General features: G+C 34.8%; 1 protein-coding gene across 1 annotated transcript in view; it reads left to right on the top strand.

The window, feature by feature from the left end:
• The window catches only part of STRN3 (striatin, calmodulin binding protein 3), a 45,064-nt gene that overhangs the window by 11,092 nt on the left and 19,933 nt on the right, over positions 1-14,039 (top strand). Inside the window, exons 7-8 of the mRNA XM_009886936.1 lie at positions 4,089-4,199; positions 11,040-11,180. Coding sequence (XP_009885238.1) covers positions 4,089-4,199; positions 11,040-11,180 — 252 coding nt within the window. The remainder of the gene's footprint in view (positions 1-4,088; positions 4,200-11,039; positions 11,181-14,039) is intronic.

Below are 14,039 nucleotides of genomic sequence, written 5' to 3'. Positions count from 1 at the left end.
ACTTTGCAAGTTAGGTTTTTTTCAAACTTGTTTTTGAGCAGTTCAGTTGTTGTCCCAAGCTTAAAAATAAAATAAAATTTAAAAATCTATTTTAAAAATCAAATTGACCCATCATGCTTTTCACAGCGATTTGAATGTCTTTTATTGCAGTTTAAGTGAACCCATAGCAAAAGTGAGGCAGAGCATTTGGGAGTTTGTACACACTTGTGACAGCTTTTTTTTCACAACTGATTTAACTGCAGTAATTCCATTGTTACCAAAATGCTCATGTCTGAGGCAAGGAAGTAGGGAGGAGGAAATAAACATTCATCTTTAAATGTATGTGTTCTGAGTTTTGCCATGTGAAGACGATATCCATAAGTTGTATATTTTGTACGAACTTCCTGTTTAAATGAGTCAGAAGACATAGTACCAACTGTAGAAGCAATGCTTTTCTCATAGTATGTCACCGATTTGAGTACGGCTGTCCTTTCTTTAAATGGATGTTTAAGGATACAGTCTATCAGATCTTGGGGTTATGTGTCACTTTTTTAAACATCAGTGTGTAAATTTGAAATATTTGAAGTTAATGCTTCTTTACTGTGTATCAAAAATAACATTTCAAATTTATTTTAGCCTGTCACATTGCTTTATACTCTGTAAAACTGTTACTACTTGAAATCTCCAGGTCCATCCATTTACTTATTTATTTTCAAGGGGGAGCTCCATTTAAATGAATACTTAACCATTATGTTCTAAATAATTGTGTCAACCATCTACTTTAGTATTTCTGTTATAATTCTTATTTTTCTTGTCTTCGTAATATAATTCTTATTTTTCTTGTTTTTGTAATAGAAATAGTTGCTCTTTTCTGTTTTCTTCTCAGCTTTTTTTTTTCGTGCTGTTTTAGTTTTCCTGTCATTGGCATCGTTTTGTCACTTCTTACTCTTGCAAAGATTTGGGCTCTCTGGAAAGAATCTAAATGTTTACATGTGTATTTCTTTATAATGCTTTTATTTAGTATCTGGAAACCACACTTCTGATGTTTAGTCTCTAAACTTACTGCCTAGTCTTGTTTTGTTATTACTTTCAGTACTTAATCTTCAAAGTATTATCTGTATGTCTAACTTCAGATATGCTAAAATATTTCATTGCCAAATTTGATAGTTGCATTTTTGCTGTTGGAGACTTCTGCAACCCAGCCACCAAGTGTGGAATTTTGTATTGCTGGGATTTCTTTCCTTCCTGTAATACAGCTTTTTATGAACACATTCTTTTTTTTTAAGTGCCTCATTTAATATACGTTGAGTCATAAATTGTTTTCATACATTGTGATTTAAAGTGTCCTGTCATACGACATCTTTTACTTGGGAACAGCTTATCTTCAAAATAGTGAAACATGAGCAATTAAAACAATGTTAAATAAAGAATTAAAATTGCAGCACATTCAAAAATGAATGAACATTTTTAGATTAAAAATTTATAAATGCCTTGTGGTGATATGGTATCACCAGGAAAAAGATATATATAGAATTTCTGTTTGCTTCAGCAAACAGGAATAAATGCATATTATTATATATTATGTTACATATTACAGATACTACATATTATGTAGTCTTTTTATTCTGCTTATGATTTTGATGATTAACTATGTGTTCATCACTGAATTTCTCCTGTCCATGAAACGCAAAAGTTCTGTTTACAGGTGGACCATGAGTCAGAGAATGACTGACTGTGCCCAGAATTCTGGGTGGCAGAATGTGACTAGAATTCAGTATCTTTTGGGCCATTTTTTTAAATTAAAAAAAAAAAAAAAGTAATTAAATTTTTAAAATCTTTTCTTCACTAAATGGTATTGGTTAGTGGACATGCTGGATCCTCTGCGCTGTCCTGATGTCAGTTTAGTGTGGGTTATAAACACTGCAGGCAATTTGAGGAAGTTCACTCACTACTGGGGGGGGATTACAGAATTCTTCTGGATACATGGCTCTGTTCTGAAATAGCTATTAAGGCATACTTGAGAGAAACATCTGCTGGGTTTTCCTAAAAATCTTCATTGAAATTCATTTCACAGCCTCTCTGGTTAATCAGACCTAGTGTTTTATCTAGTTTTCTATTTACGACCTACATTTCAGCAGCCGATGGCATTGTTTTTCAGTATTTATGTTTGCAGGCTTAGGCTTTTCCTGTTTTCTGTTGACTGAATGAGCCCAGTTCCTTCAAATTCTTTGTCGTGATATCTAAATGCCCTGTTTGTTTTGCAATCTACAGACAGTTTCTGAACTTCTAGTGTAGAACACAGACTGGACATGTTACTTCAATTTTGTCATCACCATCACTGAATTATGTGGACTACTCCTGGCTTAATACACCACACCTTTTAAAACATACAGAATTACAGATTTGTTGTGGCACTTTTTTTTGACACTACACGCCCCCCGCCTTTTTTTGTTGTTGTTGTTACAACAGCCTTACATTGCTGTTATGTATGTTCAGCTTCTGGTTCAGTTTAATTCCCAAATCCTTCTCTGCAATGCAGCTGATTATTTTCTTTTTATTAATAGTGCTTTGGATATTTTTCATTTTAATTGTTCTTAACTGAATTTCCTTTCATTGGGTTTTAGGGTTTTCTTTTGTCGTTTTTCCTGATTTCCTTCCTCTTCGGTTGAGTATATCCTCTGACATGTTTCTGTGCCTCTTGTATTTCCTCACCAATCACTGTTCTTCTCTGTCAATGTTTTGGCCCTGCGGTCATAAAGGTTTAGGTCTTTGTGTTTGCAGTTTGGTCATTGTAGCTGCTGTTTGGGGTAGGATGGCATTGTTCTGTTCCCCTCTCCACAGTCCTTTGTGGACAGCTCAGGGGACTTTGCCGTTATGCTGCCTGTTTCATGCCTCCGCCACCCTTGCCGTTTCTATATTCCTCCTCTGATCAAGATTGTTTCTCTTTGTCGTTGCTTGGCCCTATTTGAATGATAGTCTATTGGTAGATCCATCAATATCCTAGGATATTTTCTCTTTAGTTGTCATGTTTTGTACTTGGAATAACTCCTACTTGTTTGCTTCATAAATGCATGTTTCTTTCTCCTTTTGTACACTTTTATGACTCTAATGGTTGTAACTTCAAAAATTGCAGTTTAATGAAACCTCTTGATATCGTAGGTATGATGGGAAGTTGGGAAGTGAGAAACTTAGCTTTATTATTTTATGTCTAAAGAATTTGTGAGCATAAGCCTAACTGGCACACAAACCAAGTTTGGTTGCTGCATACTTGTCTTTTAGCAAAAGTCCTTCTGCAAATGTTAGATTTATCTTGTCTTAGAAACAAGTTCATCTTTTTACTAATTCTGTGTTTCCAGAGATATTTGTGAGGGATAGTTTAAAAAAGTGGAGAGTTGACTTTTGTTGGAGAATAATTAACTCTGCAATATTTGTCAAACAGAAAAAGACATGTCTTCTGAAACTACTGTGGAATGTTGTATTTCTGCTAATTATAATTTATTTGCTGGAATGCAGTGGGATGTCAATTTATTCACCTATGCAAATTACTTTTCTTCATCTTTATGTAAAAAGCTCTATTTATAGACTTACCTCGCTGGTAATATGTAGGACCAAGGTTTCTTTCTTGTGCATGTAGAATGAGTGCAAGAGGATGCATGGTGGTCTTCATGAATAAACTGGCACTGACTTACTCAGCTTGCATTTTCATGAGTAATATAGCATGAATACTTTTATTTGCTTATTCAACACTGGCTGAATAATTTCTTAACACTGTCTTTCTAAAGATGCAGTAATCATTTCTGAACACCAATCAATTTTTGTGTATTTTGAAGTATCTAACGTAAGTGGTTACTTAAAAGCTTAATTTGTTTGCTCCTTAGTAACAAATTAACATACAAATTTCAAATATGTAACTGATATTATACAGTGCCTTGAAAACTGTATGAAATGAGACTTAGTATTTTGTAAACTTAAAACGGAGACTGCACCTTTAAAGTAAAGATTTATTAAGAACTTTTATTAATGCTCTTATACAGCTATAATAGTAAATCGCCAACAGCTTGCATTGCCAACTGCTGATTTTTTTTCTTTTAATAATATGCTGCATGTAGACAAAGATGACCTGTCCCCAACTGCTGAGGTTTGGGATGTAGACCAGGGACTAATAAGTAAACTGAAGGAACAGTACAAGAAGGAACGAAAGGGGAAGAAAGGGGTAAAGAGTAAGTGCAGATTCTGAATCTTGTAATCCAACGCTTTTTTTGCCTATCTATATAGAAGACATTTTTTCTCACAAGTTCTGTTTTTGTTTTTTTTTTTTTTCATTAAGCATTGTTTTCTGTAATGGGGGCAACCAACTTTAACTTTCTACCTGCTGAATGTGAATACGTCAAAACCTTTGACAGCCATTTCCTAGAAGAAAAATGTTGAAAACACATAAAAATTAAAGGTTAAATATGTAAAGAGAGTCAAATGCTTTGAAATGTGAGTGTAAAAATAATTAACAACTTGCATTTTGAGAATATTTTCCTATTCTGAGAAGTTTTCTGAAAGATTTAAACATGATCTGCTTCCTAAAGTATAATACTATGGTACTGTTGTCGGTGGGGTGGGGGTTTTTTTTGTTTGTTTTTTAACATGAGCTTGAATCAAGCTATAATTGCTATTTATGGGCTTGTAATTATTTTTACAATCTAAGGCAATGAGAATGAAAAAAAGCCTGTAATGTAAATACAGACTTTTTGGGGTGCTTTGTTTAGGATATAATCTTTATTTTATGGTGCCCTTTACTTTTCTGTGCAGTTATGACATTTTGGTTGACACCTCTTTAAGAGTTTTCAAACCAATTGACCTATTTGAACTACGTAAGATAAACCAAACTTTGATATTGAAGTACCTGGTAAAAACGCTTTTGTAAATTACGTCATCAGCTATACAAAGCTTTTAGTGGGCAAAGTGTTATTAAATCAATGTCACTCTAGAGAAGCTCCCTTCAGTTTCTGGTGATATTTAGTAAAAAAATTTTTTTTTTCTCGATTTGAAAAATTGTGTGAATATGTACTAACTAAATTAAGTGATATTAAAATATACCGCTTCACAAAGAATTCTGCAATTATTAAGATTTGAATTTACTTTGTAACAGCTAACAAATTAAAATACATTTATTGCATGTTGATTGTTTTTTCAGCTAATTTGCATGACTCGCACATACACACACATGCAGATACAAAATCTCGAAGTAAGGATTTTGACGTAGTCTTTGGTTTGATTAGAACTTACTCATTACTACTGTATCCTCATTTAACACGTTAATCAGCAGTTGACACCAAATTCGCAGGAAGTATTTTCTAGGGTTAGAAACTTCCTTTCAATACTAAAATGGACTTCTTTTATTTGAAGTTTTCTTATTAAACTTCATGTTTTAGACTTTTGGAAACAGAGGGGCTGCAGAAAAACAGCAAATCTTTTGAATTCTGGGGAAAACAAAGTAATTATTTAGGGGATTTTTATATTTCTCAAACATTGTGCAAAGCTTTAGGTTATCACATACGCGAAGTTCTTGAAACTCTGCTTATGTTTCTATTCCGTCTTTTTGCACCCACCACACTGGTTAATTTCTACTTTCTGGCTTGTTGAAGGTAAGCAGCTGTAAACCAGGGGCAAATAGTGTTGTTCTAGGATTATAAATTCTATGAAAAACTCTTCTCCGGCCTCCCAGTTTTAGTGGCATTATTTTGTCTTGTCTAGAAAAGATTTTGCTTTTCCACACTTGTTGCTTCCTTTGCTGCTATGCAATCAAGAATTTCTATCATCTTTTTGGTTTTCCATCTGTAAATCTTAAGACTTCCAGAAGAGGAGCATAATTCTCACCCATGAAAAATAACTACTTTTGTCAAAACCTGGCATTTTAATGGTCTATATTGCCTATTAAATTGGTTGTGACAGTCCTTTAAATGGTAATTATTCTATCTGAAACGTCCAGTTGCAACCGGACTTAACTTTTCAACATTATTGTCAAAACTTTTTTTGTCCACTTTCCTGCAGTTGCTGCAAACTGTGTAACATCAACTTTTGTACCATGAATGGCCTGACATGTTCGTCATCAATTATTTATTTGACGTATATTGTCTTTTGACACTGTGCGTTCCACTATTAATACTTCAAGGAGCATTTATTTCATCTAAAGTAATTTTGAAAGCTGCTTATGTTCACATAAGAGAATATTTGGGAGACAACTGTGTGTCACAGTGCTGCTAGATCACATAAGTCACTGTTCAGCGTTTTGGGTTTTAGGTTTAAATTCTCCTTTGGAAACCCTTAGCTCATATATATAGTCTCACAGGGTGCTTTGTGGGATACTGCACTTGTGTCACGTTCTTGATGATAGTTTCTGATTAAAAATTTGCCTCTAAATCACTGAGCCAATTGAATGAGAACTCCACACACAGTAAAAATATGCATTTAAGGTTGGACAGGTTTGTTTAAATTTTGTTTGATTCTTGGACTTTTTTCTCAGTTTTTCTAACATTGAGACTGAAAATAGTGTCAAAGACCTATTTTATTCCGGCTTCTTATGTCTGATCATTCATGAACTTCATTCTGAATATTCATCTCTTGCTTTGTTCTTCAGTGTATTGTCAGACTTTTTATCAGAATTTATTTCGAGCAATATCAGAATTTATGTGCATGGCAGTATATATATATCATCATAAAGATCAAATAAATGTGCATGACTGTCACCTCTTGCAATACTTTGATATGCATCTGGTAACTACTGTAATCTGCATTTAGACTGTTGTCTTCATAACAGGGTCTTTATAGCCCTGGCCCAGGTGTGGTAACTTTCATTCAGAGATATGTAGAGATAAGTAAACAGGAGTAGATTTGATTATATTTTAATCCTTCTGTAGTCTGCATTCATGTGTATTCTTTTGGGTGGAACACCTTAGTTTAGGTCATCTTCTGTCAGCACATGTTTTCATAATGTAATATTTAGTTGTCTTTCTGTTTTGGTTTGGTTTTTTTTTTTTTGGGGGGGGTGGGGTGTGATAGTCACCATGTTATGTGAAAATACTACTTTCTTATCTTTCTTATGAAAGGATATTTTAAAAAATACAAACAAATCCCACCAATCCAAAAACCACCCAACACTTTAAATGCCTTTATGATATCAGCTGTAAAATAACCCCAGACCTGTTTAATGAAGAATTCTTATTTTAAAAACAAACAAGCAAACAAACAAAAAACCCCAACACAATTCAACCCCAACACATTCTGGGCTTCATTGTGATAAACAAATAAGGAGTTAGGTTTGATTTCTACAAAACCAGGCTTACCTTTTACAGTAATATGCTGAATTTAAGGTCAATTTCTTGCACAAGTTTGATAAGATCAGTTTTGGCAGGTAAATCGGGGGTGACTGTTTTACAGATTTAGTCTGTTACATTTTCAGAGCATAACAGTGGAGATGATGCATATCTCATTTCATACTATCAGGTCAGAGTAATGTGTTCTCAGGAATTTGAAAAATAGTTTTCACATCTTAAATTGTATGTGTACATCACTTAAAATGAAGATAATTTTACTGATTTTTCCTCAGTTTCTTTGAAACTTTTCTCATTTTTTACTTTCTTGCTCTTTTCCCTCAGTGTAATCTTTATTTATGAAATGATATATGTCCCAATCACTTCACTAGCCTTGATTTCTGGGAATACAGCGTAATAGCTGGTAGGCATGAAAACACATTTGGCTTTTATCATCTTCATTAGCATCACCTGTTGATGTAGAAGGATCCCTGTGTTACATTCAGACTTGGGCTATCACATGTTGGAGCTAGTAGAAGTTTGCTTATGGCTTCTTGGACTATGGCGTCTCAGACTACAACTTCTCGGCACTGAATATTCAATTATCTTTTTCACATTTGATCTCTGAAGGAGGATACACTGAGATGGGATTGTAGATTTTTTGTTCTAGTCTTTTCTTGAGGATAAAACAGTCATCCATTCTGTGCCTTGAACATAGCTGCTTATGCAGAGACAGCGTATTCTTATACTTAAAAAGCTTTGTAACATTTAAAATACTTCAACAATTATATGAAGATATGCTTGCACTTATTTGAAAGCAGAAATCTACACAGTCTTCTGTGGTGGTGGCACAATCTTGAATATTGACATTTTTCAGCATGAAATACAGAGAAGTTGTTGGGAACAGCAGCTGTTCTTTTGTAACTCCGTATAGAAGTTTCTCTTTGTATCGTATGATGGATTGAGGGCTGTTCTGAGGTTATGCCTGAAGGACAAAAGGTGACTAAACTTGCTGGCCAGCAGGTTGATGGAGGTGATTCTGCCCTTCTGCTCTGAGACCTCACCTGAGTACTGTGTCCAGCTCTGGAGCCCCCAACATAGGAAAGACATGGACCTGTTCGAGTGGGTCCAGAGGAGGGCCACCAAGATGATCAGAGGGCTGGAGCACCTCTCCTATAAGGACAGGTTGAGACAGTTGGGGTTGTTCAGCCTGGAGAAGAGAAGGCTCCGGGGAGACCTTATTGCAGCCTTTCAGTGGTTAAAGGGTGCTTATAAGAAAGATGAGGACAAACTTTTTAGTCGGGCCTGTTGCGATAGGACAAGGGGTTTACCATGAGGGTGGTGAAACACTGGCCCAGGTTGCCCAGAGAGGTGGTAGGTGCCCCATCCCTGGAAACATTAAAGGTCAGGTTGGATGGGGCTCTGAGCAACCTGCTCTAGTTGAAGATGTCCCTGCTCATTGCGGGAGGCATTGGACTAGATGGCCTTTAAAGGTCCCTTCCAACCCAAACTATTCTATGATTCTGTGACATACTAAATGACTGACTAGTTCAAGGTAGCAGACCAGGGGCGCTACTTCTAGTTACTTCTGAGTGTGCTCTGGGACAAACTTCTCATGCCCATGTGCTTTGTGTGAAAGCACTTCCAAAAGATGCTTTCAGTTTGGATGTGAATAAGAGTTTACGAGCCATTTTTGGCATTTCCTTCCGCGTGCATAGAGACATGGAGAAGACAAATGGTTTTTCTGGAAAGCAAAGGGTATGTTAAAGTAGGCAGTTCAGGGTACCAGTCATTACTTTTATCATGTCATTTATTGATTGCTGTATAATATCTTCAAGAATGTATCTGCTGCTGGCTGACAGCCAACTGGAATAAAGACAAAAGCAGGCTTTGTGGTCTGTAGGCTAGAGACCTGGCCATTTTAAGAATGACTTTTTTTATATGAGATCTCACCTGCTGACAGCAGGTGTACCTTTGAAATTAAATCCTCTCAGTCTAGTGGCTATTAGGAAAACAGCGTTGGTGCAAAAGAGACATTATTTTACATGCATTTCTTTAGCTGAGATCACAGGTTTCTAGACTCACTTCTACTAGCAAGTGAAATGAAACTTCACCACTCCAGAAATCTGTTCTGTTGCACAATGGCAACTTTTGGAAGCCATTTTTGTTCTCAAACAACTTCTGGGTAGCAGCCTTTGTAGATTTAATTGGAATACGAAGTGCTCTGTAAAAGAAAGGGGGAAAAAAATGGCAGAAGCACAAAAAAGAAAGTATTGGGTGTTCTATATTATTTGGCAAAATGAAAATGTTTTGCAAGTATTAATGAGAATAGTTATATGGCATCCCTCTTGGGGTATGCATGGTATACTTTTGCTATGATTCTACTCCCAGAAATGTTTTTCGTTGCCATCATTCTCTTCGGAGAATTTTTCATTATCTTCAGAGAATTCAATTATTGATGGACATTTATTTTTGAACACATCAACTTTAACCATTTTTTGTCAGTAAGATCTAAAAATTGAAATGATCAGGTATTATTTGAACGTATGTGTTTTAGTGTTTAACTGTTTAAATGAACAGTTCTGCTTTTGATAAGATCTGTAATTACAGTGTTTACCTTTTATTTTTTGAGAATTAAGACTTTGCTTTAGTTTTCATTTCTTTTTAATAAAAGTGGTACATGTCCCCTCAGAGTATAAGAAATTATTTCCTAATACTTACTTTACGTAAAAATGGACATATTTGAAGATTATTTAATTTCTAGTATGCTCTTCTAAAGATAGTAAACACTTATATTTTAGCGAGTTTGAAAGCGTAGTTTTGGGGGGCAGGGTGGTGGGTTTTTTCATTTTAAATGCTCTATAATAGAGCTGCCTGCAGTCCCAGGAAGGACTCTTATCAATTGAAAGCTGGTTATGTCTTGCGTCATTGTGGATAATTTTCTTTTAAAGAGATTCTGTCACTGAAATTTCACTTTATGATTGAAGCTTGAATTTTTCACATGCAAGCTGTAATGTGGTTTTTTATGAATATGAATTAAAAAAATTAAATTACAACATACTGTTCTTGGTTGCTAGTGTCTATATCATTAATTTAATGGACATATATAATTCAGTATGAGTTGTTTCTAGAGGCATGCTTGTGTAATACCTTTGCAGTTTCATACAGTGGTGGAAGCATTCTTGCTCTTGTGTTCAATAAACACTTTCTACAATTTGAATACCATTCAAAAGCAGGGAAAGTTAATTGTTCGTTGCACCCCCTTATGAGTTGTCTGTACTTTTTCCCTCATTTATAAGCTTATTTTTTTATTTGCACTCTGTTTTTCAGTGTTAAACTGTTTAGTATAGTTAAAATTGTGTAATATTATTAGCAAATGTTTAATTCATCTGTATTTTGTTTAATAGTTAATGTTCTATTAATATTTGTCTTGACTTCTCAGTAGGCCTGTAAGATGATTTTTTTCTCTCCTACAGGAAACTGTAGAACAGATCTACTGAACACAAAGGAGTTATTCTTTGATTTAGTGAATTAAAACTGTTTGCATGTAGTTTACAGATTTGATGTATTAACTCCTCCTTTTGATTTCCAAAAGATGAATTCTATTAATATGCAAAGACAAAAACAAAGCATTGTATTTATTTTAAGGAGGTCCCATCAGTAATTATTCTTGTGTATGTAGTTTAATGGATTTTTAGACTTCAGTCAAGTCAAGCGGTAGCAATCAAATGAATCTTTGCTGCTGACGTTAATTTACAGGAGTCAACAGGACAAAACTTCACGACATGATAGCTGATCTGGGCGATGATGAGATACCCCACATCCCTTCAGGAATCATTAATCAATCTAGGTCACCCTCTTCTAGAATGACTGATCATGAAGGTGCAAGAGCAGAGGAAGGTACAAAAAATTCAGCTACTTATTATATTTCAGGAGATTTCTTTTAGAAAGCACACACTGTAATTTACTGTCCCCTGTAGAATGCTTAATGCAATTGCACATTGCCACGTTATTATTTTATTTGCAATTCTTCCCAAATGGTTTTATGAGAATATGGCTTGAGTTTCTGTGGCTTACCATAACTCACCATTATTTCGTAAGTATTTTTAAACAACTTCATGTACAGCAGTGTGTTCTGAAACTATTCACTATTAAATTCCTGTTTGCAGACACCCTCCCCGTTAGCAAAACCTTTTACAAATAGGGTGTTATTAATTGAGGGGAAAAAAGGTGAGTGTTTGGTACACAGTTTGCATTTTAAAGTGAAATTTAAAAGTGGTTATTTAAGTTATGAGACTTAATTTGTCTCTTTCCTCAAGTTTAATGTTCTCCTTTAAATTCTCTTGGTCTATATACACAAGTGTACAAAGCGATTATTTCTTTACAAGGTATTGGTTTCAGTTTCAGGATCATCTTGGGCAGTGGAAGTTAGTAGCAAATTATTATCTGAATAGTCCAAAATCTTGTATTCAGCTGTAAGGGTTTTTTTTTTTTAAACGAGTGATTTTCCTTGTATTAACTTTAAGATTAGAATACCGTTATGTAAATTATGCCCTCTACTCAGAACATATTAATTCAGAATTCTCAGCTGAATTCAGATTTAGCTCTTTTATGATGGTCTTGGACCCATAAGCCCTGGCATGGTATCAGCTGTACCAGAAGTGGACGGAATTTGCGTTATTACTGATCCTGATAATCTGTTGGTTCTCCTATTCTTCGTTCACCCCTGCCCCACAAATGCCTGTCACCAAGCAAGCAGAAAAATAGAAATTTTGCAGGAAGGTTTTTTTGTTGCTCTCCCAAACTGCTTTTTTACAGAAGTGTTTGTCTTCCTACCTTCTCTTTTGCTACCTTCCCTTTCATCTTTGTTTTTATTTATGACTTAAAGATGAACCAGTATCAGATTTACCTGTGGAGTGCAATTGAAAAACCTACTGGTTAAGTTCCACTTTCTAAAACCTGTGGATGTACATTTAGCTTGTATTTAGGTTTAATATTTACATGCTTTAGGTTGCCTTTTAGGTAACCTGTTAAGGTATTAAGGGCATGTGACCATACAGTTACAGTTCCCTCGGTCTGTCCTAGGCTATTTTTCTAAGGCCATACATGTTGTGCAAAGGAACACAGATGTTCATTGTTAAGGACAGGCCATATAGCTGGTGTCTCTTTTAGAGACTTTACATCTAAAATAATACCGGACAAAACAGTAGATGCTAAATTTGAATTTGATAGGGACTGACTTTTATTGCCTGGTTCCCGTACCACAAATACTTCAACTAAAGATTGTCCACACTATTTTTGAATAAGCAGTGCCCTCAGGATTATATTTTCATGGTATTTAATGCATTAATATGTTTTCAGTTTATCAGTGTAGTTTGGGCTTTATTCATCGAGTAGTAGTATGGATGTCTCTACCATCATATCTGCTAATTGTGGTTTCTGCATAACTTTTAAACTTGAATGTTACAGTGTAAATTTTGCTGTTTGATCAGAAATTTGATCTTGAATACTACGTGGCTTTTAAAGTTTTTTTTTCTATACCTTATGGTGTAAAGCTGCAAGCAAACAAACTTACTGTTGTCTTTGAGTTCCTTCTAGGTCTGCCTTTTGTTAACAAGGCCAAATACTTCATTATCATAAAATGCAGATTTTGCTCAATTATTTATTCAACTGTGTTTTAAAAGCTAAGTTTTTTGCAGACAACTTTAGGTTTTCTTGCTGGGACACACCAGCCTATGCTGATGAATGTTACCAAGTCATAATGTTCGTGTGAATGTACATAAGGTTTATGCTATGCTCTGAAGTGTTACAGTTCTGAGATAGTGGTTGATAATGTTGTTCTTGTATAGAGAACAAAGTGTTATTAAGCTCACTTTTTTCTTTTTTTCTTGAGGGGAGGAGGGGGTGTAGAGAGGAAAGTAAACCATGGTTCTAATTGGTTAGGAATATGTATTTCATACCTCTAAAGGTGTGGGGTTTGGTTTTGCTTTTTGGTTCTTTTTCTCTCTCAAGTACCTGGTTAAGTATGAGGAGAAAATTGTTATGTCATAATTACACTTTATAGTTTTGGCCATAAGAAATTGGGGTTTCCATTTTACCATATTGCACACCTTTCAGAAACAGAATCAAATGCTGCATGATTCTCCAACCACCGTATTGTACAGAGAATTATTATTTTCATGTGTTGCTTTTCTTTTTTAATATTGATAGATTGTGGGAGTGTGTGTTCTAGATTGACAGAAAACCAGCAGTAACAGCTAATTGCTCAGGCATTAACTGCTGCTGGTGTACCACGTATTAACTTCCTGGAAAACAAGATTAAGATGTCCCTGTCACATAGTAGACAACAACAGCAGATATGAACATACATATTTGATTAGATGTTAAAGCAGTTTCAGTCTGCACAAATATTACTGCTTGATTTTGACTTTGTTATATATGATGTCGAGAACTTGAGGTTAAGAAGTGCTGGTTAGGATTGGCCAAACAAATACTTCATCGTTACATTGTTTTCATCTAGTTTCACCTAGAAAGAAACTTGAACTATCACATACATTTTTACTTGGTATTTATTAGTTGCAAACCCAGTTGGACATATATATTGTGCTATGAGGATAATATTGTACTCTCTGTGTGTTAGAAAAATACTTGGATTATTATTTTTTAAAGATGAAAAGCATTCAATAATTAATTTAACTTTATCATTTCCATGTATCTATTGATACATTGGATTTTATATGCAGAGTTGTGGGCGTTTAT

Source organism: Charadrius vociferus, unplaced genomic scaffold (assembly GCF_000708025.1).
Source record: "Charadrius vociferus isolate BGI_N301 unplaced genomic scaffold, ASM70802v2 scaffold14, whole genome shotgun sequence".
NCBI lineage: Eukaryota > Metazoa > Chordata > Aves > Charadriiformes > Charadriidae > Charadrius > Charadrius vociferus.
This window is presented reverse-complemented; position numbering and strand designations above follow the sequence as displayed.